At 46.4% G+C, this 26678-nt stretch overlaps 1 protein-coding gene and 1 pseudogene across 1 annotated transcript; one reads left to right on the top strand and one right to left on the bottom strand.

Annotated features, from left to right (window-relative positions):
• Positions 1-439: 439 nt before the first annotated feature.
• On the bottom strand, positions 440-25547 carry LOC139249519 (transmembrane protein 272-like). The gene is made up of 4 exons (XM_070872444.1): positions 25468-25547; positions 18314-18364; positions 9241-9420; positions 440-1123 (listed from the first exon to the last, which is right to left on the bottom strand). The coding sequence occupies exons 1-4, from the start codon at positions 25490-25492 to the stop codon at positions 759-761; spliced, it is 621 nt and encodes a 206-aa protein (XP_070728545.1). The 5' UTR covers positions 25493-25547; the 3' UTR covers positions 440-758.
• LOC139249542 (U2 spliceosomal RNA) lies at positions 1478-1679 on the top strand (annotated as a pseudogene).
• Positions 25548-26678: the final 1131 nt, after the last annotated feature.

Consider the following 26678-nt stretch of genomic DNA (forward strand, 5'->3'; position numbering starts at 1 on the left):
TACCTCAGCGGGCAGTGCAGGCTGAGATCGATAGATTTTCGGACTCGAGGGGAATGGAGGGATCTGGGGATCGGGCGGGAAGGTGGAGTTGAGGTCAAAGATCAGCCATGATCTTATTGAATGGCGGAGCAGGCTCGAGGGGCCATGTGGCCGACTCCTGGTCCTAATCCTCATGTGCTGTGCCTGCCTACATGACCATAGTCGCTCCACTTCAAAAAACTTACTGCACATCAAGCACTCCAGGAGAGGCGTGATATTGCACTATATAAATGCATTTTTTTTTTCTTGCAACAAGCAGCTTTTTGGCATGTGTGTGTGTGGGGGGAGGGGACGCTGTTTAATTCCTTCAAAACGTTTAATAAAGAGACATTTACCACACAGAAAAATAATATATATATATGAACCTGGGGTTTAGACTGTCACTTTATTGATTTGCCATTCGTACCAAAGTCCTTTGTTTTAATGTGGGTGAATAAACCTTTTCCAATTCAGTATGTAGGCTAGCCCTTGCAGTAAATGAGCCGAGTGGATCAATTGATAGGAGAGCATTGAGCCCTTTGTATGATGCCACTGCAACATGTCATTCCCAAGCGATGGTGCTATTAAGAAGAAAATGCTGTGAAAGTCAGAAGGGACGGGTTACTGCGTGGAATCCGATGCAAAGTTTGCCACTATCATCAGCGCAAAGGTCATCTCAGAAAGAACGCATGGTAAGAAATCTTCAGTTTATTTTTAAAGGAACAGTGTATGGAATACTCTCACAAAACTTTACTCTTGAGCTGCAGTTTCATCAAGCTCCGCCTTAACATGCTTCTTCTGTGTGAGGATGAAACAGACAAAGTGGAGGATTGTGCCTCCTCCTCCTCTTCCTCCTCTTCCTCCTCCTCGGGAGCAGGCAGTGTCTCGGGTCCCACGTCTGGTTGTAAAGTGGTTTTCTCCTCCTCCTCAGGCGGAAGTTCCACACAAAACTTTAGATATACTTCCATACACACTATGGTTATATAGACCACACAAGAAATAGTGACACTCACAATGGCAAAGGTATAAAATCCTTTGTGGCAGTACTGTGGTGAGCTTTCACTGGTATAGTCTGGTGGATAGATTTGATACGTCCAATAAAAACCTGTGTCAAAAAGAAAAGACGTCAAAGACACCGACATGAACACAACATGAGTTCTGAATAATTTGTTTAAAATTGAAAACGGCATCGATAATTTGCTGGGTGTGTTGCACACAGCTTATGCTGTGATGCCTCTAAAACATTACTGGATTTTCCCCATGAAGGAGCTGCCCGTCCCGCCTGTAGGACAGGGGCCGAAGTTGCCCCTTCCCTTAAGGCCTGTTACCACCGGGGCCACACTGCGGAGTGGAATGGCCGCCATTCTTAAAAGTTCTGCTCCTGAGGTATCCCGGCTCCCCTTACCTCCGCCCCACTGCTGCCGAGCTTTTTCCGTCGGTGCACTGGGCTTGGCGTAAAATGGTGGTACGGCCTTTTGGCTAAGATCATGCGTAACTGACCTGACAGGGGAGTAACCATGACCCCAAAGTGGTTCTCCCTGGATCAGGAAGGTGGTTCTCCTATGCTTTTTGGAAATAGGAGGTGTGTGGGGTGGCTTGCCCCGTCCACCTCCATGGCACGAACCTGGTATTGCAGTACTTCCAGGAACGGTGCAGTGGCTCTCGGCCTTTTGGCTAAGAGCATTGGCGCAGAGTGATCCTTGATGTGTGCAAGGTGACCTCTGGCGTTTGTGATTTGACAAAGAATTGGAAAGATTGGCTACGAATAAAAAATTTAAAAAATGGTGGTACGGCTGCCATTAAAGGGGAGGACTTACTGCTGCGGCCGCCATCTTATTTTTTTTGTTGCGATGCCATGTCGGGCCGACAATTACGCCCCCGGGTTCGGCCGGGCCGCCAACAGGCAGCCTAGCACCCCTCCCTTGGCCCGGCCGAAACCCTCTCTGGTGGCCCAGTGGACCGAACTTAAAGAATCGCAGCAGCTCTCCCCTTTAAGTGAAGGGGAGAGCGTGATGACGCGCCAGCGTGATGAAGTCATCAGCGCTACGCTGATGACTGACAGCAGTGGTCACTCCTGCCCTTCGAATGTGCAAATTTCTGCTCACCACCCCACTTCCACCCCCATTGTGACCGACCTCCGGGCCCCTGGAAAAAAAAGCCAAAGAGCGGAATTTCGCGCAAGAGGCCACCACATCCACCCCTGCAGTAAAAACAGTCTTAACATAGAAACATAGAAAATAGGAGCAGTAGTGGGCCATTCGGCCCCTCGAGCCTGCTCAGCCATTCAATATGATCATGGCTGATCCTCTATCTCAACACCATATTCCCGCTTTCTCCCCATACCCCTTGATGCCTTTTGTGTCTAGAAATCTATCTGTCTCCCTCTTAAATATATTCAGTGACTAGGCCTCCACAGCCTTCTGTGGTAGAGAATTCCACAGGTTCACCACCCTCTGAGTGAAAACATTTCTCCTCATCTCAGTCCTAAATTTCCTACCCCGTATCCTGAGACTGTGACCCCTTGTTCTAGACTTCCCAGCCCCAGGGAAACATCCTCCACGCATCCAGTCTGTCCAACCCCGTCAGAATTTTATACGTTTCAATGAGATCCCCTCTCATTCTTCCAAACTCTAGTGAATACAGGCCCAGTCGACCCAATCTCTCCTCATACGACAGTCCTGCCATCCCAAGAATCAGTCTGGTGATCCTTCGCTGCACTCCCTCTGTGGCAAGTATATCCTTCCTTAGGTAAGGAGACCAAAACTGCACACAATACTCCAGGTGCAGTCTCACCAGGGCCCTGTATAACTGCAGTAAGACATCCTTGCTCCTGTACTCAAATCCTCTTGCAATGAAGGCCAACATACCATTTGCCTTCCTAACTGCTTGTTGCACCATGTTTGCTTCCAATGACTGGTGTACAAGGACACCCAGGTTCCTCTGTACATCGACACTTCCCAAGCCATCACCATTTAAATAATACTTTGTCCTTATGTTTCTCCTACCAAAGTGGATAACTTCACATTTTTCCACGTTATACTGCATCTGCCATGTGTTTGCCCACTCACTCAACCGATCTAAATCGCCTTGCAGCATATTGGCATCCTCCTCACAACTCACAATCCCACCTAGTTTTGTGTCATCAGCAAACTTGGAAATATTACATTTGGTTCCCTCATCCAAATCATTTATATATATTGTGAATAGCTGGGGCCCCAGCACTGATCCCTATGGTACCCCACTAGTCACTGGCCGCCACCCCGAAAAAGACCCGTTTATTCCTACTCTCTGTTTCCTGTCAGTTAACCAATTTTCAATCCATGCCAATACATTACCCCCAATCCTATGTGCTTTAATTTTGCGCACTAACCTCTTATGTGGGACTTCATCAAAGTCCTTCTGAAAATCCAAATACACTACATCCCTGGTTCTCCCTTATCTATTCTATCAGTTACATCCTCAAAAAACTCCAGTAGGTTTGTCAGACGTGATTTTCCTTTCATAAATCCATGTTGACTTTGTTTATTCCCGTTGATATTATCTAAGTGTGTCGTTATCACATCCTTTATAATAGACTCTAGCATTTTCTCTACCACTGATGTTAGGCTAACCGGCCTGTAGTTCCCTGTTTTCTCTCTTCCTCCTTTTTTAAATAGTGGGGTTACATTTGCCACCCTCCAATCTGCAGGAACTGTTCCATAATCTATAGAATTTTGGAAGATAACAACCAATGCATCCACTATTCCCATGGCTACCTCTTTTAGTACTCTGGGATGCAGATCATCAGGCCCTGGGGATTTATCTGCCTTCAGTCCCATTAGTTTCTCCAGCACTATTTTCTCACTAATAATCATTTCCTTTAATTCCTGTTGTTCACACGTTAGATGGGCTGCGTTTTCGGCGGGGAGCAATTTTGGTCCGCTTCTTGTGCTCATACGGCTGCCACTTGTGGTCGCACACATTGCCCTCCCGCATCCCCACTATCGGTCGCCCAACATGTTCACCTTTGTGGCCCACCGCCTTCCCACACGAACTGGGAAACAAATACGCTTTGCGCTATCCATTTTTACACAGGATTACATCGGATATACGGCATAGAAACAGGCCGTTCGGCCCAACCAGCACATGCCGGCGTTTATGCCCCACTCGAGCCTCCTCCCATCTTTCCTCCTCTAAATCTATCAGCATAACCCTCTATTCCCTTCTCCCCCATTGGCTTGTCCAGCCTCCCCTTAAATACATTGAAACTATTCGCCTCGACCCCTCCCTGTCACAGCGAGTTCCACATTCTCACCCCTCTCTGGGTAAAGATGTTTCTCCGGAATTCTTGGAAGCTTTTTGACTCTCAGCCTTTTTTTTAACCCCCAACTCCACTATATTTACAACCAGCAAACAAAAGAGTTCAACAAAAAAAATCTATACTTTTCTTTAACTGAGCGACTGCTGCCAACAAGCTGCACAGAAGCGTACAGCGCATAACTGTCAGATCCCAAATTTATAAAATAACCTTCACCACAACAGACAGAGGATCTGAAAAGTACTCCGTCTGCCCAGCTGTCTCACCAGTCCGCTCCCTTCCCGGCTTTGTGAAAAAACTCCCGGCTTTCTCACCAGCCCACTCTCTTTTACGGCTCTTAAAATTTTCCCGGCTTTCTCAACAAACCATCTCCCTTCCCGGCATTTTAGAAACAAATTTAACGAACATGGTCCCATGGTAGTTCTTTGTAGTGGGTTGCTGGACCATTTCAGAGGGCAGTTAAGGGTCAACCACTCAGATAATGAAGCAGTCCGTGCCCGCATGCAGCAAGACCTGGACAATATTCAGGCTTGGGCTGATAAGTGGCAAGTAACATTTGCCAGGCAATGACTATCTCCAACAAGCGAGAGTCTAACCACCGCCCCTTGACATTCAACGGCATTACCATCACCGAATCCCCCGCCATCAACATCCTGGGGGTCACCATTGACCAGAAATTTAACTGGACCAGCCACATAAATACTGTGGCAACAAGAGCGGGTCAGAGGCTGGGTATTCTGCGGCGAGTGTCTCACCTCCTGACTCCCCAAAGCTTTTCCACCATCTACAAGACACAAGTCAGGAGTGTGATGGAACACTCCCCACTTGCCTGGATGAGTTGCAGCTCCAACAACACTCGAGAAGCTCGACACCATCCAGGACAAAGCAGCCCGCTTGATTGACAGCCCATCCACCACCTTCAACACTCACTCCCTCCACCACCTTCAACACTCACTCCCTCCACCACCTTCAACACTCACTCCCTCCACCACCTTCAACACTCACTCCCTCCACCACCGGCGCCCCCTGGCTGCAGTGTGCACCATCTACAAGATGCACTGCAGCAACTCGCCAAGGCTTCTTCGGCAGCACCTCCCAAACCCGCGACCTCTACCACCTAGAAGGACAAGGGCAGCAGGCCCATGGGAACACCACCACCTCCACGTTCCCCTCCCAGTCACACACCATCCCAACTGGGAAATATATCGGCTGTTCCTTCATCGTTGCTGGGTCACAATCCTGGAACTCCCTCCCTAACAGCACTGTGGGAGCACCTTCACCACACGGACTGCAGCGGTTCAAGAAGGCGGCTCACCACCACCTTCTCAAGGGGCAATTAGGGATGGGCAATAAATGCCGGCCTCGCCAGCGCCGCCCACATCCCAGGAACTAACCAAAAAAATTTTTTAAACGTAGTTGTGGGTCTGGAGTCACATACAGGCCAGGGCAGCAGATTTTCCTTCCCTAACGGACGATAGTGAACCAAACAGGCTTTTCTGACAATCTGGTAGTTTCATGGTCACCATTACAGCTTTATTTAATTAACTGAATTTAAATTCCCCAGCTGCCGTGGTGGGATTTGAACTCATGTCTCGGGATCATTAGTCCCGCCCTCTGGGTTACTGGTCCAGTGACATGATCATGGTGCTACCGTACCCCCTTAGTGCTGAATTAGTAGCATGCCCATTAGGAAAGTTTTCGATCTTCTCTCCCCATCTGGAGTAACTGCGTGCAGTTCTGGGCACCCACCGTCAGGAAGGATATATCGGCCTTCGAGCGGGAGCAGCGCGGATTCACCAGAACGATACCGGGGCTAAAAGGGTTCCATTACAAGGACAGGTTGCATAGAATAGGCTTTACTGTATTCTATTGTGTTTGGAAGATTAAGGGGTGATCAAATTAAGTTGATTAAAGGATTTGATAGGGTAGGTAAAGAAAAATTATTTCCTCTGGGGGGAGGAGTCCGGAACAAGATGACGTAGGAACCGGAGGAGGTCATTTAGTCCCTCAAGCCTGTTCCACCATTAAATGAGGTCATGGTTGATGACCAAACTCCATATACCCGCCTTTACTCCCTTTTCCTTAATACCTTTGGTTAACAAAAATCAACAATCTCAGATTTAACATTAACAATTGGCCCAGCATCAACCACCATTTGTGGAAAAGATTTTTAAGCTTCTACCATCCTTTGTGTGTGGAATTGTTTCCTAATTTCACTCCTGGCTCAAACATTTAGGCTACGTTTCCTGGATCTAGATGCCCCAACCAGCAAAAATAGTCTCTCTCTATCTACCTATCTGTTCCCTTTCATATCTTGAAAACTTAGATCCGATCACCCCTTAACCTTCTAAATTCCAAGGAATACAGCCCTAGTTTGTGTAATCTCTCCTAGTAACTTAACCCTTGCAGTCCGGGTACAGTTCTGGTAAACCTACGCCGAGGCCAATATACCCTCCCTGACGTGTGGGACCCAGAACTGCTCACAGTGCTCCAGGTGTGGGCTAACCAGGGTTTTGTACAGCTGCAGCATAACTTCTACCCTCTTGTATTCTGGTCCTCTCAATAGAAAGGTCAGCATCCCATTTAGCCTTTTTCATTATTTTCTGTACCCGTCCATGACATTTTAACAATCTATGTACATGGACCTCTAAGTTAGAGCAAGGCCGTTCAGTGGTGATGTCAAAAAGCACTTCTTCACACAAAGAGCGGTGGAAATCTGGAACTCCGTCCCATAAGGAGCTGTTGAGGCTGGAGGTCAATTGATAATTTCAAAACTGAATTGATCGATTTTTGTTGGGTAAGGGTATTCAGGGTTACGGAATCAAGGCGGGTCAATGGAGTTAAGCCACAGGGCAGCCGTGATCTCATTGAATGGTGGACAGGCTCAAGGGCTGAGTGGCCTATTCCTGTTCCTATTAGAATTTTATAGGCAAGCTGGATTCGAACACAAACCCTAAAGGCAATGGGGCACTATGTTAACCCACTGTTCCAACCAGTTCCCTGATTACACACTGTGCTAATCTACCAGTGCCAACCATACAGCACAGAAACAGGCCATTCAGCCCAACCAGTCCATGCCGGCGTTTATGCTCCACTCGAGCCTCCTTCTGTCTTTCCTCACCTAAATCTATCCGCAAAAAGAGCTGGACGCCGGGCCCTGGGACATCATGGGCCACCCTGACCTGCGAGAGAACATCGCCACAGGCCGGGGCTATAAATAGGGCTGGAACGTCCACTGCAGCTTCCAGCACGAGCCGACACAAATGTGCGATGGCTTCGAAGTGGGCGACTGGGTGACGTCAAAGGGACCCAGGTCGCCGATTGGAGTGTGGGCAGGAGCATCGGCGGGGCCCTGGTAAAGTAGCGCAGCAGGAAGGTCGTGGCGGATTTGCGATGAGTGATCGGGGTGGAGGTGTGATGAGGGATCGTGGCTGAGATTTGGTGGGTGATCATGACAGAGGTTCGGCGAATGTTTGGTGCAGAGGTGCGTGGGAGATCGCGGCGGAGGTTCGGCGAGTGTTTTTTTTGGTGGGAAGCGGTGAGGGATCGTGGCGGAGGTGCGCCGAATGTTCGTGGTGGAGGAGCGGTGAGGGATCGTGGCGAAGGCGAGGCAAATGTTTGTGGCGGAGGAGCGGCGAGAGATCATGGCGGAGGAGCGGCGAGAGATCGTGTCAGAGGTGCGGCGAATGAGGGTACGGGGCCCAGAAGAGCCGAGGGCCCAGGGCTAGCAAGGGCCAGACCACACTGCGATATGTGTGCACACTAGGTCCGTGCAGCAGAGTACGATTCCAGTCCTCCTGGTTAACCCTTGCCACTGGATTAAGGCCCAGCTCTGTCAAGCCCGTGTGGTGGCTGATGTGCAACGGTCACCACACGCTAAAAAAATCCACGCACAGGCATCTTCCACCCTTCAACTGGAGTTCAGGACTGGAACATCGGGTCCTTCATTGAAACATCTGTGAACTCGTGGAAGCAAGTCATCCTCGTTCGAGGGACCGCCTATGATGATGATATGCTATCTAACCGCCCCTTAAATGCATCGATACTATTCGCCTCAACCCCTCCCTGTGGCAGCGAGTTCCACATTCTCACCGCTCTCTGGGTAAAGAAGATTCTCCTGAATTCCCTGTTGGATTTCTTGATGATTTTCTTATATTGATGGCCACTAGTTATGCTCTCCCCCCAAAAGTGGAAATACTCTCTCGGTGTCTACTCTATCAAAACCTTTCATAATTTTAAAGACCTCTATTAGGTCGCCCCTCAGCCTTTTCTTTTCAAGAGAAAAGAGATTCAGTCTGTTCATCCTTTCCTGAAAGATATACCCTCGCATGTTACCCTCGCTTGTAAATCTTCTCTGCACCCTCTCCAGTGCCCCCATATCCTTTTTATAATATGGCGGCCAGAACTTTACGCCATGCTCCGAGTGGGAGCCAGTGTAAGTCAGTGAGCACATGGGGAGATTGGTGAGTGGGGCTTGGTGCGGGTTAGGCTTTTTTGCTTCCCCTCCAGTGCCCCTATATTTTTTTGTAATATGGTGACCAGAATATGGAGGCAAAATGCTGGCAATACTCAGCGGGTCAGGCAGGATCTATGGAGAGAGAAACAGAGTTAACGTTTCAGGTCGATGGCCTTCTGTCAGAACTGAAAAAAGTTAGAGATGGAAAAGGTTTTACACAACTACGGAGGCAGGGGAAGGGGGGAAGGGGAGAAAAGAGTCAAAGGGAAGGTGTGCGATAGGGTGGAAGGGAGGAGAGAGTAAGTGACAAAAGACATGATGGTGCGAGGTAAGAGGGGACAGTGAAAGAAACAATAGCTGGATCTGGACTCCAGAGGAGATGTAAAGGGCCATAGCAGAATCATACCAACAGTTTTATTTAGAGCAAATGGGAGCCATGGTGTTCTTATCCCACAGTACTTCAAATTACCTGCAGCAAGCCAGGCACCCTCAATTATCTTGCACAGCATCAGCCAGTTCTTCATACAAGATTCGGCATATGATGCTCCGAAAAACTCCAGCGACATTATTGAAATATTTAATAACCCAGAAACAATATTATAAATGGGAATTAAGTGTCCTTTGGGGCAAGAATGCAGAAAGCGGACAGCTGAAAGACAGAATTAAAAAAATACGTCACATAGAAACATAGAAACATAGAAAATAGATGCAGGAGTAGGCCATTCGGCCCTTCGAGCCTGCACCACCATTCAATATAATCATGTCTGATCATTCACCTCTGTACCTCTTTCCTGCTTTCTCTCCATAACCCCTGATCCCTTTAGCCGTAAGGGCCACATCTAACTCCCTTTTGAATATATCTAACGGACAGGTATCAACAACTCTCTGTGGTAGGGAATTCCTCAGGTTAACAACTTTCTGAGTGAAGAAGTTTCTCCTCATCTCAGTCTCAAATGGCCTACCCCTCATCCTTAGACTGTGTCCCCTGGTTCTGGACTTCCCCAACATCGGGAACATTCTTCCTGCATCTAACCTGTCCAGTCCCGTCAGAATTTTACATGTTTCTATGAGATCCCCTCTCATCCTTCTAAGCCCCAGTAAATAAAGGCCCACTTGATCCAGTCTCTCTTCATATGTCAGTCCAGCCATCCCGGGAATCAGTCTGGTGAACCTTTGCTGCACTCCCTCAATAGCAAGAATGTCCTTCCTCAGATTAGGAGACTAAAACTGAACACAATATTCCAGGTGAGGCCTCACCAAGGCCCTGTACAACTGTAGTAAGACCTCCCTGCTCCTATACTCAAATCCCCTCGCTATGAAGGCCAACATACCATTTGCCTTCCTCACCGCCTGCTGTACCTGCATGCCAACTTTCAATGACTGATGTACCATGACACCCAGGTCTTGTTGCACCTCCCCTTTTCCTAATCTGCCGCCATTCAGATAATATTCTGCCTTCGTGTTTTTGCCCCCAAAGTGGATAACCTCACATTTATCCACATTATACTGCATCTGCCATGCATTTGCCCACTCACCTAACCTGTCCAAGTCACCCTGCAGTCTCTTAGCATCCTCCTCATGGCTCACACCGCCACCCAGTTTAATGTCATCTGCAAACTTAGAGATATTACACTCCATTCCTTCATCTAAATCATTAATGTATATTGCGAATAGCTTGGCTCCCAACACTGAGCCCTGCAGCACCCTACTAGTCACTGCCTGCCATTCTGTAAAGGACCCGTTTATCCCGACTCTCTGCTTCCTGTCTGCCAACCAATTCTCTATCTACGTCAGTACATTACCCCCAATACCATGTGCTTTAATTTTACACACCAATCTCTTATGTGGAACCTTGTCAAAAGCCTTTTGAAAGTCCAAATACACCACATCCACTGGTTCTCCCTTGTCCACTCTACTAGTTACATCCTCAAAAAATTGGTGATTATTTTCCAACAGTCTATCGACTCTGGATCAGTTCCTATGGACTGGAGGGTAGCTCTCAAACTCTATTTTCCCCCTCCTAATTAAACCCTTTGTCCTCCTCTGCTAAGTTCTAAATTTCTCCCAGTCCTCAGGTTTGCTGCTTTTTCTGGCCAATTTATATGCCTCTTCCTTGGATTTAACACTGTCTTTAATTTCCCTTGTTAGCCACGGTTGAGCCACCGTCCCTGTTTTATTTTTACTCCAGACATGGATGTACATTTGTTGAAGTTCATGCATGTTTGCCATTGCCTATCTACCGTCAACCCTTTAAGTATCAATTGCCAGTCTATTCTAGCCAATTCACGTCTCATACCATCAAAGTTATCTTTCCTTAAGTTCAGGACCCTAGTCTCTGAATTAACTGTGTCACTCTCCATCTTAATAAAGAATTCTACCATATTATGGTCACTCTTCCCCAAGGGGCCTCACACAACAAGATTGCTAATTAGTCCCTTCTCGTTACATATCATCCAGTCTAGGATCGCCAGCCCTCTAGTTGGTTCCTCGACATATTGGTCTAGAAAACCATCCCTAATACACTCCAGGAAATCCTCCTCCACCGTATTGCTACCAGTTTGGTTAGCCCAATCTATATGTAGATTAAAGTCGCCCATGATAACTGCTATACTTTTACTGCACGCATCCCTCATTTCTTGTTTGATGCTGTCCCCAACACAACTCCCACTAGTGTTTTCTGCCCTTTGGTATTCTGCAGCTCCACCCATATAGATTCCACATCATCCAAGCTAATGTCCTTCCTTACTATTGTGTTAATTTCCTCTTTAAACAGCAACGCTACCCCACCTTATTTTCCTTTCGGTCTATCCTTCCTGAATGTTGAATACCTCTGGATGTTGAGTTCCTAACCTTGGTCACCCTGGAGCCATGTCTCCGTGATGCCAATTATATCATATTCATTCATTGCTGCCTGTGCCGTTAATTCGTTCACCTTATTACGAATACAATAGAAATAACCCAGCTATAATGACTATTTTATGCATTTGGTTTATGCACCGCCAACATTTTTACTAAAATTTATGACAGTAGGAATTTGGGCTCGTTTTAAAAAAAATCAGAGTGCTTTGTTATACATTAGCTCATGGCCTGATTTCATTAGTTGTTTCAGTATTATGTCTTGATTTGATGTGTGGCTTCTGTGTAGTAGCTAACCTGCAAATAAATCCGACTCAGTAGCTTTAGCCTGTTATATGTGGGTCTGACGACACCTTATTTTCAGCCTTTCAGGCAGGACTGGAGGACAGAGTGGGCATCCCACAGATTCACCAGTGAGCCCTATTATGGGTCATTGAAGGGTTGTTGGTGGGGGGGGGGGAGCCCAAGCTGTAACAGCCTTGATTCTGAAAGGTGACTTTCTAGCTGGATGCCTGATTTAGATTAAGGTTCACAATCATTGTATCCTGAAACCAAATCAAAAACTCTAACAAAAGTGAGTATTTGGGTGCCAGCGCAGAGTTACCTCTGAAATCTTGCTTGGAATTCTGCCTCAAAGCTTGGGATCCAGCCAGTTGGATCCGGGGGATCCACGATGGGGCAGGCGGTTGTGAGCCTGGTGGATGAACTGGTAATGTGTCGTGTGATTGTTAAACCTTTGCTAATAAACCAACTAGTTCTTAATAGCGATGTGTTGCTGTCAATTCTTCAGCAACGAGCCCGTGAACAAACACATTACAACTTTGTTTTTAGAGCTGTTCAATATTGTGAAGGGTTTTGACAGTAAATGAGGAGAATTTGTCTCCACTGGTGGAGGGTCAGTAACCAGAGGACACAGATTTAAGATAATTGGCAAAAGAACGAGAATTCTGTAACGCAGTGAGCTGTCATGATCGGGAACGTGCTGCCTGAAAGGGCGGTGGAAGCAGATTCAACAGTAATGTTGAAACCGGGAATTGGATAAATACTTGAAAAGGAAAACTTTGCGGGGCTGTGGGGAGAGCAGTGCAGAGGGGGATTAAATGGATTTCTCTTTCAGAAAGCAGCACAGGCCCAATGGGCCGAATCCTCCTCTGTGTTGTATGATTCTGTAACTGCATTCTATTCGTGTTAAGCTGAATCCAGCTATTGCTATGCTGTTGCAATTCTAAAACCAGGTCTCTCTTCTCTTGAATAGAGAAGGCTGAGGGGTGACCTTTCAAATGATGAGAGGTTTTGATCGAGCAGACTCCGAGAGAGTGTTTCCACTTGTGGGGAAGAGCAAAACTAGAGGCCATCAATATCAGATAATCACCACAAAACCAAATAGGGAATTCAGAAGAAACTTCTTTACCCAGATATAATGTCTGTAAGCTTGTAATGTTTGTAGCCCCACACTGTGATGTGGACGTATTGTGTACTGCAACTGCAGAGTTAATAATAAACAAAACCAGGCAGATTCCGGAGGTTTCCGAGAGAGAGCTGCCTGCCATGTAGGAAGCTGTGTGTGCTTGTGCTCTGTGAATATATCACATTTGGCGATGAGATGGGATTTTTCGGATGATTTAAAGCTTAAATTTTGTTGGGGAAGGATTCAGCCAGTCGACAGAGAGACTTTGGAAGTTTCTGTCTTTGGAAAAAAGCTACAAAATCTGAGGTAAAATACAGCACACGGTGTGAATAGCTAGAGATTAAAATGGCAGGTGTAATCAGACATTTGGGGGAATATAGACACGACCGGGAATGTTTTAAAGCGTATGTGGATCAGCGAGAAATGTATTTCATTGCAAATAACATAATCGAAGTTCCAGACAATGCAGTCCAGAACCAGGCTGTGTTGGAACGTAAGAAAGCGATCTTCTTATCAGAGGCGGGTCCAGCATTGTACGAAACCCTTGTAAATCTGCTTGTGTCTGATGAGCCAAAGGACACGACGCTTAAAGAGATTTTAACGAAGCTGGAGCAGCACTATAACCCCAAACCGTTAGAAATTGCTGAAAGCTATCGTTTCGGGATTCGGAATCAAAAGGCTGATGAAAGTATCAGTGATTACATCGTAGCATTAAAAAAGCTATCAATGCACTGTAATTTTGGAAGCTTTCAAAACCGAGCATTACGGGATCGTTTTGTTTGTGGGGTGAAAAATGATGCGATCAGAAGGAAGTTATTGACGACGGATGACTTGACTTTTGAGATTGCTTATCAGACAGTGAGGTTGATGGTCATTGCCGAACAATATTCCCGAGAATTAAGTAATAATTACGGTCGTCAGTCAACCTGCAGGTTCAAAGTAAAAGATGGTGGGGGCCCAAAGTCTCAGAAACTGCAAATTCTAACACAGCGTCGAAGCCGTGCTATAGGTGCCTGGAACAACACATTGCTCAAAGTTGTGTGTAAGTGAAGGCAGAGTGTTTCTTCTGCAGAAAGACTGGGCATCTTGCGAAGGCATGCCGACTGAAGAGTAAACCAGTTTTTAAAGCTATGAGTCCAGCGTTCAAAGCTATGAGTAGAAATTCCAAGAGACTACATAGCATGGAAGAACAACAACAGGACGAGGAGATGTTAGAGTTACACGTCATCAGGAGCACGAGGTTAACGGACAGCGATTCGGAAAGCATCAAAATCCACATAGATGTTGCGGGATTCAAGATACCAAAGGAAATTGACACGGGTGCATCCATGAGTGTAATACCGGAGTCACTGTACCTTGACAAATTGTGTGATTTCCAACTGGAGAAATCCAAGATAGAGCTGCGAGGCTACACGGGAGAGAAAATTCCTGTGGTAGGTCGTATCACCGTACCGATGAAATATAAAGATCAATTTCAGAACTTGCCTCTAATAGTAGTGAAAGGAGACAAGTCTGCCTTACTAGGAAGAAATTGGTTGAGCTCACTGAAGCTGGATTGGAGTAAGATTTTCTGTGTGGAAGCGAGATTTTCATCAACGGATGAGGTTAGCAAGAAGTATCCGAAGGTGTTCTGTGAAACGGACAGTCCGATCCAAGGCTTCAAGGCGAGTGTCAGGGTACAGAAGGACACTAGATCGGTTTACTACAAGCCACGTTCCATACCATGTGCACTCAAGGAGAAAGTTGAGCAAGAACTCAAAAGACTAGAGACTGAGAACATTATTTGAAAGATAGATCAATGTAATTGGACTACACCCATTGTTGTTGTACCTAAGTCCGATGGTAAGGTAAGATTGTGTGGTGATTATAAAGTAACCGTAAACCAGGTTCTAGAGGGTAATGTCCCCAATACATTGCCGAATATAGAAGATTTGTTCACAACACTGACAGGTGGTCAGATCTTCTCAAAACTGGATCTTACGAATGCCTACTTACAGCTTGAACTAGATGAGGAGTCCAAGTCATGTTTGACTATAAATACTCATCTAGGCCTATATCAATTTAATAGGCTACCATTTGGAGTGTCTTCTGCTCCTGCCATATTCCAAGGGGTGATGAACCAGATTTTGCAAGGTATTGAAGGGGTAGTATGTTATTTGGATGACATACTAATTTCAGCACCAAATAGGCAAATTCATAAGAACATATTGAATGAAGTCCTCAAACGGCTAGAGAAGCACAGAGTACGAGTGTCTGCTTGTAAGTGTGAGTTATTTAAAAACTCAGTGGAGTACTTAGGGTACAGAGTAGACAAAGAAGATTTACATCCAACCATGGAAAAATTGGATGCAATTAGAAATGCACCCACTCCCAGGAATGTCACTGAACTTCGTTCATTCTTGGGTCTTTTGAACTATTATGGGAAATTCCTACCAAATTTGGCTACAGTATTACATCCACTGAATGAACTTTTGAAAAAACAGGTCCATTGGAAGTGGTCAAAAGAATGCGATATAGCATTCAAGGAGTGTAAAAGTAAATTGGTAGAGAGCACCATGTTAGTTCACTATGACATATCTAAGGAGATTAAGCTAGCATGTGATGCCTCACCGTATGGAGTTGGGGCAGTGATCTCTCATGTATCACGTAGTGGGGAGGAGAGACCAATTGTTTTTGCTTCACGCACTCTCAGTGCCAGTGAGAGTAATTATGCACAAATTGAAAGGGAAGCTTTGGCATTCATTTTTGGGGTCAAGAAGTTTCACAAATACTTGTATGGTCGTAAGTTTACCATCGTTACGGACCATAAGCCCCGAACAGCAATCCTCCATCCAAAGTCCCCAGTTCCAACATTAGCTGCAGCCCGAATGCAGAGATGGGCTTTGATTTTGTCAGCATATACATATGATATTGAATACAGACGATCAGCTGATCACAGTAATGCTGATGCAATGTCTAGATTGCCTTCCCCATCACAAGTTACACCCAATAGGGAAGAAGTGTTTTATTTTTCATACATTGATGAACTGCCAGTCAGAGCTGAAGAGATTGGTAGAGCAACAAACGTGACCCAGTGATGTCAAAGGTGTATGAGCATATTGCAAATGGATGGCCAAACCAGGTAACAGACAAAGATACACATCCATTCTTCATTCGTAGGAATGAATTATCAGTCGATAAAGATTGTATCATGTGGGGTGCAAGAGTGGTTATACCAAATAAATTCAGGTCCAAATTATTAGGAGACCTCCATGACCAGCAACTGGGAATGTGCTTGACCAAGAGTTTTGCACGCAGTTATTTATGGTGGCCAGGTCTTGATAAAGATATAGAGTACATCGTGAGTCAGTGTACGACATGTCAATCGGTAAGCAAGCAACCACCACCAGTACCATTACAGCCATGGAAATGGCCTCCCAGGGTGTGGCAAAGGCTACATATTGATTTTGCTGAGTTAGAAGGACAACAATTGTTCATTGTGATTGATAGTCATTCGAAGTGGGTTGAGGTGTTTTCAATGTGGAAAATAACAACAAGTAAAACATTGGACATTTTGCGAAAATTATTTTCTTCATTTGGCCTCCCTGAAGAGATTGTTTTGGATAATGGACCACAATTTTGTTCAGAAGAATTTGCACAATTCACGAGTAAAATGGTGTGAAACATACCAAGGTTCCACCATATCACCCTGCTTCGAATGGTGCAGCAGAGCGCACTGTACAAATTGTAAAACCTGCCCTCATAAAACAAATATTAGATCCAAATCCAAGGAAACGACAGTTGTCATTGGATCACAAATTGGCTAATTTTTTGATTACATATCGAAATACTCATCATACAACTACTGGTAGAACTCCAGCAGAGTTGTTTCTCAAACGACAGCCACGAACCAGATTCTCGTTGTTAAAGCCAAATTTGGTGCAGTCTGTAGAAGAGACACAATTAAGACAGAAAGAGAATCATGATAGAGGTAGAGTAAAGGAGAGAAGTGTGAAATTAAACCAGAAGGTGAGAGTGAAGAACCATCACCATAAATGGTTAAAGTGGTTACCAGGAAGAGTGGTGAAGATATGTGGTCCTCGCACATATTTGGTAAAGATGTTTGATAATGGACAGGTTAGGTTTGTTCATATTGATCATATTTTACCTACAGACATGGGAGGAGTTGAAGGTGGGAATGGTTCAATTATTTCTGACTCATCAGATAGTTTTGATACACCAGTAGCAAATCCTAAATCCAATGTCCTGGAAACAATTCCAGGAGCGAATCAGAATGAAAGTCTGAGTCCGAGTCAGGAAAACAAAGAGCCTGAAGTTAGAGTGAGTTCAAATGAAAATCGAGGAAATTCTGTGGAGGAAAACGTTCCTCAGGATGAGCCTCGAATGAGTGTGAAATCGACACCATGTTTGGAAGGTTCTGTTTGAGAGCGAAGGTATCCTCTTCAAAACAGAAAACAAGTGGTCAAGTTAAATTTGTAAATATGGAAAAAATAAAGTTTATATCCTGTGTTATGTATAAACATGAAAGTTATGTATGATGTTTGTTATAAAAACTTCTTCATTTAGGAGGGAGAAGTGTAATGTCTGTAAGCTTGTAATGTTTGTAGCTTCACACTGTGGATGTGGACGTATTGTGTACTGCAAGTGCAGGGTTAATAATAAACAGAATCAGGCAGATTCCAGAGGCTTCCGAGAGAGAGCTGCCTGCCATGTAGGAAGCTGTGTGTGCTGTGCTCTGTGAATATATCACACCAGAGAGTGGTGAGAATGTGGAACTCGCTGCCACAGGGAGTGGTTGAGGCGAATAGTATCGATGCATTTAAGGGGAGGCTGGACAAGAATATGGGGGAGAAGGGATAGAGGGTTATGCAAATCGGGTTAGATGAGGAAAGACGGAAGGAGGCTCGAGTGTAGCATAAACGCTGGCACGGACTGGTTTGTCCAAATGGCCTGTTTCTGTGCCGTATATCGATGTAATCCTGTGTAAGTTATTCTATTGCTGTGATAATCACATCGACAATTGTATTGCTGCAAAATAGTCACAGTTAGCAATAAACCAAATGGGAGCTTGATGTCTTTGTTGGGGACCTGGATGAAATGGCACTTCATCCAACATTAAGCTGTATTCCAGCTAATGGCTGAACTGCGATGGTTTTGGTTTTAAATTGCGTTGGATTATGTAGGATGACTTGGGATCTACGTTAGGGATCACATGTAAAACACAGGGCACAAAATGTAAATCCATCTGTATATAACTAAGATTTTTTTCTTAACTTACCGATTAAGAGATATGTAAAATCCACCAGCGAAAAAATAACAACGAAAAAGCCTGTGAAAATAAATGAGTGATTAACAATATATCTAAAGAATATGATTTGATGTCCACTTTTGCATTTTGCCGAATCATGTCCCGTGCAGCGGGTAAGATGCAGCATGTTAGAGGGCAGGAACAGATCAACTGAGATAACAGCCTGAACCTTAAGTGATGAACGAGGACCCCAGAGGCCAGTGCGATCACGGGACTTATATTCCCAGTCGGTGCTCAGCCGCCACTCTCAGCTGGGGTCACAGCAACCCCCGGGGCTCGAGAAGGGAAAGAAGAATATCAGCCAAAGTTCCCGTTCCAGGTTTCTGTCCAGTGACTGTTGCTGGAAAGCAAGTGGGCGTGTTGGGGCGTGTGTTGGGCGAGAATTGGATATGTACCTGAAGGAAAAAAAATTGCAGGGCCACGGGGAAAGGGCAGGGGAGCAGAACCAGCTGAAGTGCTCCTGCAGAGAGCCAGCACAGGCTCGATGGGCCGAATGGCCTCCTTCTGTGCTGTAACCATTCAATGATTCTATGATCCTATGATTGATTCCTGGGGCTGTCCTATGAAGAGATATTGAGTAGATTGGGCCTATAATCTGGAGTTCAGAAGATTGAGAGGTGATCTCATTGAATCATCTGAGATTCTGAGGGGGATTGACAGGGTAGATGCGGAGAGGTTGTTTACCTCTGGCTGGGGAGTCTAGAACTAGGGGGCATAGTCTCAGAATAAGGGGTCGGCCATTTAAGACTCAGATGAGGAGGAATTTCTTCACTAGGAGGGTTGTGAATCTTTGGAATTCTCTACTCCAGAGGGCTGTGGATATTCAAGGGTGAGATCGATAGGTTTTTGAACTCTAGGAGAATCGCGGGATATGGGGATAGTGCAGGAAAGTGGAGTTGAGGTCGAAGATCAGCCATGATCTTATTGAATGGAGCAGGCTTGCGGGGCCGTATGGCCGACTCCTGCTCCTAATTCTTATCTTCTTATGCTATGATGTCCTCTATTTTGGGAAATGCCAATTTCGGCTGGCATTCGAATGAGGTACTGGTGAGCTCCTACATAAGAATTAGGAACAGGAGTAGGCCATCTATCCCCTCGAGCCTGCTCCGCCATTCAACAAGATCATGGCTGATCTGGCCGTGTACTCAGCTCCACTTACCCGCCCGCTCCACGTAACCCTTAATTCCCTTATTGGTTAAAAATCTATCTATCTGTGACTTGAATACATTCAATGAGCTAGCCTCAACTGCTTCCTTGGACAGAGAATTCCACAGATTCACAACCCTCTGGGAGAAGAAATTCCTTCTCAACTCGGTTTTAAATTGGCTCCCCCATATTTTGAGGCTGTGCCCCCTAGTTCTAGTCTCCCCGACCAGTGGAAACAGCCTCTCCGCCTCTATCTTGTCTATCCCTTTCATTATTTTAAATGTTCATCCTTCTGAACTCCAACAAGTAAAGACCCAGTCTACTCAATCTATCATCATAAGGTAACCCCCTCATCTCCGGAATCAGCCGAGTGAATCGTCTCTGTACCCCCTCCAAAGCTAGTATATTCTTCCTTAAGTAAGGTGACCAAAACTGCACGCAGTACTCCAGGTGCGGCCTCACCAATACCCTATACAGTTGCAGCAGGACCTCCCTGCTTTTGTACTCCATCCCTCTCGCAATGGAAAAAATCAGCTTTTACCACTTGGGGAGCTTATATCTCACCACCAATCAGCAACCTCAGGAGAGGGAGAAAATAGGCACCAAAAAAAACCTTAAATAAACTATAGATTAAATGATTTTTAAATAAAAAGCCAGGAAGTTATGCTAAACCTGCATAAAACACTACTACTGCCCCAGCTGGAGTGCTGTGTCCAATTCTGGGTACCGCACTTTAGGCAGGACGTGAAGGCCTTAGAGAGGGTGCAGAAGGGATTTACGAGAATGGTTCCAGGGATGAGGGATTACAGTTACATGGATGGACGGGAGAAGCTGGGGTTGTTCTCCTTGGAGCAGAGAAGGCTAAGAGGAGATTTGATCAAGGTGTTTGAAATCCTGAAAGGTTTAGATAGAGTAAATAAAGAGAAACAGTTACCAATGGCTGGTGGGTGGATAACCAGAGGGCACAGGTTTAAGGTGATCGGCAAAAGAACCAGGGGTGACATGAGGAAAAACTCATTTAAGCAACAAGAGGTTAGGATTTGGAACGCACTGCCTGATAGGTCGGTGAATACAGATTCAATCGTAGCCTTCAAAAGGGAATTGGATAAATACTTGAAGGAGAAATGACTGCAGGGATGTGGGGAAAGAGCGGGGAATGGGAGTAACAGGATTGCTCTTTGATAGAGCTGATACAGACTCGACGGGCCGAATGGCCTCCTTCTGTGCTGCACTATTCTATGAGTCTATGATAGGTGGATGTGGTGTATTTGGACTTTCAAAAGGCTTTTGACGGGGTCCCGCACAGGAGATTGGTGTGCAAGATCGAGGCGCATGGTGTTGAGGGTGGTGTGCTGACGTGGATGGAGGGCTGGTTGGCAGGCAGGAAGCAAGAGAGTCGGGATGGGTGGGTCCTTTTCGGAGTGGCGGGCAGTGGCTGGTGGGGCTCGGTGCTGCGACCTCAGCTATTTACAATATACATGAATGATTTGGATGAGGGAATTGAGTGTGATATCTCCAAGTTTGAGGATGACATTAAACTGGGTGGCGGTGTGAGCTGTGGGGGCAATGCTGAGGGGCTGCAGGGTGACTTGGACGGGTTGGGTGGGTGGGCAAATGCATGGCAGATGCAGTATAATGTGGATAAATGTGAGGTTATCCATTTTGGGGCAGAAACACGAGGGCGGGGTATTGTCTGGGTGGCGGCGGATTGGGGGGGGGGTGGGGTGCGGCGGGGCCTGGGTGTCGTGATGCATCAGTCATTGAGAGTGGGTGTGCAGGTACAGCGGGCGGTGGGTAGGGCGGGTGGTATGTTGGTCTTCATAGCTGGGCGATTTGAGTAGAGGAGCGGGGATGTCTTACTGCAGTTGTACAGGGCCTTAGTGAGGCCTCCTGGAATATTGTGTTCAGTTTTGGTCTCCTGATCTGAGATGGGGCGTTCTTGCTGTTGGGGGGGTGCAGCGAAGGTTCACCGGACTGATTCCAGGGATGGCTGGATTGTCATGTGAGGAGAGACTGGATCAACTGGGCCTTTATTCGCTGGCATTTGGAGGGATGGGAGGGGATCTCGTGGAAACGTGTAGGATTCTGGCGGGACTGGACAGGTTGGATGTGGGAGGGATGTTCCCGATGTTGGGGAGGTCCGGGGCCGGGGGACATGGTCTTGGGATGGGGGGTGGGCCGTTTGGGACTGGGGTGGGGAGAGACTTCTTCACTCGGAGAGTTGTTGACCTGTGGAATTGCCTGCCGCGGGGAGTTGTTGATGCCAGTTCATTGGATGTATTCGAGAGGGAGTTAGATATGGCCCTTGTGGCTGGGCGGATCGGGGGGTTTGGAGGGAGGGCAGGAGGGGGGTGCTGGGGGAATGATCAGCCATGATCTTATTGAATGGCAGTGCAGGCTCGAGGGGCCAAATGGCCTACTCCTGCACCTATTTTCTATGTTTCTATGTTAGGTCAAGCAACTTGAGAGAGGATCTCAGGTCTAAAGAGGATCAAGTTTGGCTGGGGGACTCTCCACGATCCCGATAATCGTCTATTACATAGATTACACAGAATGTACAGGCCATTCAGCCCAACTGGTCCATGCTTTATGCTCCACACCAGCCTCCTCCCACCCCTCTTCATCTCATGTGCTTGTCTAGCTTCCCCTGAAATGCATCTATGCTATTCGCCTCAACCACTCCCTGTGGTAGCGAGTTCCACATTCTCACCACCCACTGGGTATAGAGGTTTCTCCTGAATTCCTTATTGAATTTATTAATAACTATCTTATATTTATGGTCCCTTAGTTTTGATCTTCCCCACAAGTGGAAACATCTTCTCTATGTCTATCCTATCAGATTTTTAGGTTTATCAAACATCTAGGCTCACACATGAGTATGGACAATTGAACAAGGCGAGGACTGTTGGAAGCAGTGGAACAGTATCCCAACATCTTCAGGACAAGAGAAGGCAGAAGAGGAGAAAACTGGAGGACGAGGGGTGCTAACTTAACTACTTTTCATATTTCGTCCATTTTGTACATGTTGCTTTACGCTGACTACCAGAATTGCGTTAGCTGATGCTGGGAAAACAAGGGATATGGGCATCAAGGTATATGGAGCCAAGGTGGGTAAATGGAGTTGAGGTACAGATCTAATTGAATGGAGCAGCAGGGTGGAGAGGCTGAATCGCCCATTCATGTTCCTAATACTGTATGTGGATGTAGAGTACTCTCTCGTAATAATCCTACAGGTACAATTAGTGTAGTAATAGGGTTATGTTAGTGCAGTGGTTATGTTATGCGACTAGTGAATCCAAAGGATGCAACTTCAAATCCCAACATGGCCAGAAGCTGAATTCAATAAATCTGCTATTTGTTGGCTGGCAGTGTGAAAGACTGGTGTTGAAAACCAAGCTGGTTGACAAATGTCCTTCATCTGCCTACCCCCCTCGGTTTGGTCTACAGGTGATTCCAGTCCCACTCCCAATCCATGCGGTTGACCCTTGACCCTCTCTGAAGAGGCCTATTTGTAAATAAAACCCCTATGAATCAGAAAGGCACCATCTCCTTGGGGCAAACGGGACGAGCACTAAAGTTGCTCTTGTTGGTGCTGCACACATCCCGAGAACAAATGAAACACAAGCACTTCTTTCAAGCCCTCCTCACGCTATTACATCTCTTCAGAACGTGTATTGCAAGATTGCAATGGTGCTTGGCTTTCACAGAGCAGGCCATCATTTTCCACCCATATAGTGTTAGACCAGACGGTCCAGATTTTGAAGGGGCCAAGCTGCAATGATCTATTCCTTCACCTGCTCTTTCCTAATGACTTGGGGCACTTGCTGTGGTACAGTTCCTTGGGAGCCAGGTGCTTCCTGACTCCTCCGCACAAGTGACCACTCTTCATGTGCGTGCCTCAATATCGAGTGCTGGCAGGCTATTCTCCATATGGGGCATTATAGCATCCAGGAGAAAGAAAGACGTGGATTTATAGAGCGCCTTTGACGACTACCATACATCTCAAAATGCTTTACAGCCAATGAAGTCACTGTTGTAATGTGGGAAACGCAGCAGCCAATTTGCGCACAGCAAACTCCCACACAGCAATGTGATAATCACCAGATAATCTGTCTAAGACAAAACAGATAAATTTGACACCGAGCCACATAAGAAGAAATTACGGCAGACGACCAAAAGCTTGGTTAAAGAGGTAGGTTTTAAGGAGAAAAGAGATGTAGAGAGGCGGAGCGGTTTAGAGAGGGAATTCCAGAGCTTAGGGCCCAGGCAGCTGAAGGCACGGCCACCAATGGCTGAGCAGATATAATCAGGACTGCTCAAGACGTCAGAATTCAGATGAACGCAGATATAGATAGCTAAAGGCACGGCTGTCAATAGTGGAGCGATTAAAAATGGGGATGTTCAAAAAGCCAAAATAGGTGGAGCGCGGAGATGTAGGGGGATTATAGGGCTGGAGGAGATTACAGAGGTAGGGAGAGGGCGAGGGGACGAGGTCATGGAGCGATTTGAAAATAAGGATGAAAATGTTCAAATGGTGGCACTGCTGAAATACATAGGATTACATTGGATATACGGCACAGAAACAGGCCGTTCAGCCCAACCAGACCATGCTGCTGTTTATGCTCCACTCGAGCCTCCTCCCGTCTTTCCTCATCTAAATCTATCAGCATAACCCTCTATTCCCTTCTCCCTCATATGCTTGTCTAGCTTCCCCTTCCGCCTTTCGAATGAGACGTTAAACCGAGGCCCCAACTGGTCTCTCAAGTGGACGTAAAAGATCCCATGGCACTATTTCGAAGCAGGGGAGTTATCCCCGGTGTCCTGGTCAATATTTATCCCTCAATCAACATAACAAAAACAGATTATCTGGTCATTATCACATTGCTGTTTGTGCGAACTTGCTTGTGCACAAATTGGCTGCCGCGTTTCCTACCTTACAACAGTGACTACACTTCAAAAGTATTTCACTGGCTGCAAAGTGCCTTGAGACGTCCGGTGGTCGTGAAAGGCGTTCTATAAATCCAAGTCTTTCTTTCTTTCTTAAATGCATAATTCGCTTCAAGCACTCCCTGTGGTAGCGAGTCCCACATTCTCACCATTCTTTGGGTAAAGAGGTTTCTTCTGAATTCCCTATTGGATTTCTGGGTGACTATCTTATATTGATGGCCTCTAGTTATGCTCTTCCCCACAAGTGGAAACATTCTCTCTGTATCCACTCCATCAAAATCTTTCATCATTTTAAAGACCTCTATTAGCTCACCCCTCAGCCTTCTTGTTTGAAGAGAAGAGACCCAGCCTGTTCATCCATTCCTGATTGTGTATAACCTCGCATTTGTGGTATCATCCTTGTAAAATTTGAAGTAATTGGGGGGGGGAAATTTTTTCACTCAGAGGGTGGTGGGGGTCTGGAACTCACGGCCTGAAAGGGTGGTAGAGGCAAAAACTTCCACCACATTTAAAAAGTACTTGGATGTGCACTTAAGAGTGCCGTAACCTACAGGACTACGGACCAAGAGCGGGAAAGTGGGATTAGGCTGGGTAGTTCTTGGTCGGCCGGCGTGGACACGATGGGCCGAAATGGTCTCCTTCCGTGCTGTAAATTTCTAGGATTCTATGAAATCTTCTCTGCACCCTCTCCAGTGCCTCTATATCCTCTTTATAATATGGTGGCCAGAACTGCACGCAGTGCTCCCAAGTGGGAGCCAATGTAGGTCAGCGAGCACAGGAGAGATTGGGGCTTGGTGTGAGTAGGGGCACGGATGGCAGAGGTTTGGATGACCTCAAGTTTATGGAGGGTGGAACTATTAAGATTTCCAATTCTCAGGACAAAACATTCCACTCAAGCCATTCTGAGCTGCAGCGTGGGTTTTAACTAACACGTGGCAATCTGAGCTGCACTGACTTACTCCGATTCTTGATCAAGTCACTTTCTGCCCCCCTGGGGCATGTTTGTGACAAAGGGCCACCTTTTTACTCACCTTCGACCTCGCGTAAGGTAGCCATAAGTAACCATTGCTCATCCTATCCGTGAAAAAGAATTGTTTGTTCATTTTTTTCAATGAAAGTTTTTTTTTTAACTCGTCGTCCCTGGCAACTGGACTTCAATTGTTCGCGACGTGTTCTGTGATTGGTCGGTGGAGGGGCGTAACATGCGACGCTGGCGAAATTGAGACGAGTGCGGCGCTGGATGGAAGTGTTATTGACAGGGTTCAGTCTGCCTACGATCCACACACAACTGTGGGGCTCAAAAAGCAGTTTAAACAGCACTGGTTATTGTCAAGCAGTAAGCCACCCCACCGAGATTACTAACCTGTCTGTTTGATAGTGTCGCCCACGTCCCGAGAGGAGAAGGAAAAAGTTTGGGAAAGTTTGCAAAAGTGATTGGCGTGTTGAGAGAACTTGCATTTCTGCCGTTCCTTTCACCACCTCAGGACGTCCCAAAGCGCTTTACAGCCCAGCAAGTTTTTTGAAGTGTAATGCAGGAAATGCCAATTTGCGCACAGTAAGCTCCCACAAACAACAGTGTAATAATGACTAGATAATGTTTTCTTCAAGTCAGGTTGGTGGAGGGATAAATATTGGCTCAATTTGGGGTCCCCTAGGTTTTCCTCGCTAACAGTACCAAATGCTACCTACTTAACCTGCTGTCAAATCCTCACACATGCCATCCTGTGATCGTTACTATAAAAAGATCGCATTTACCTCGGTCCTTCAACTTATCACCGGATCCGTTCGGGGGCCCCGACTGGTTTGGCACAGGGTTCCTTGATTCTAAAGCCCGCTCCCTCCACACTGAGAGGCTCACACATCCAGCGGGAGAATGGCGAGCAGTGGGCAGAAACCCCAACACTTGTCCCTCTCCTGGCCCAGGGACCCTGAGCTGAATTGTGGCGCCCCAACCCCTACCCATTCGACATCAGGAAACTCAGTGCAGACCAATAACTAGACCTGGACCTTTGGATCTGCTGGTTCCCCTCACCAAGGCGTCAGCTGTGAAACAGTTGGTAGCAATCTCGTCTCTGAGTCACTTGCAGGGTCAAACCACGCTCCAGAGACTTTAGCATCAAAATCCAGGCTGAAACTCCCAGTGCAGTACTGAGCGAGCCCCGCACTGTCGGAGGGGCAGTACTGAGGGATCGCCGCACTGTCGGAGGGGCAGTACTGAGGGAGCCCCGCACTGTCGGAGAGG

The sequence above is a fragment of the Pristiophorus japonicus genome, unplaced genomic scaffold (assembly GCF_044704955.1).
Source record: "Pristiophorus japonicus isolate sPriJap1 unplaced genomic scaffold, sPriJap1.hap1 HAP1_SCAFFOLD_317, whole genome shotgun sequence".
Lineage (NCBI taxonomy): Eukaryota > Metazoa > Chordata > Chondrichthyes > Pristiophoridae > Pristiophorus > Pristiophorus japonicus.

Excerpts from the sequence above, each read along its gene's own strand:
- LOC139249519 (XM_070872444.1), bottom strand. The coding sequence starts at position 25,492 with ATGGCTACCTTACGCGAGGTCGAAG. Across the intron at positions 18,365-25,467 it reads TACCTTACGCGAGGTCGAAG|GCTTTTTCGTTGTTATTTTT; the intron begins GTGAGTAAAAAG and ends TTATTTTCACAG. Across the intron at positions 1,124-9,240 it reads GGGTGCCTGGCTTGCTGCAG|GTTTTTATTGGACGTATCAA; the intron begins GTAATTTGAAGT and ends TTTTTGACACAG.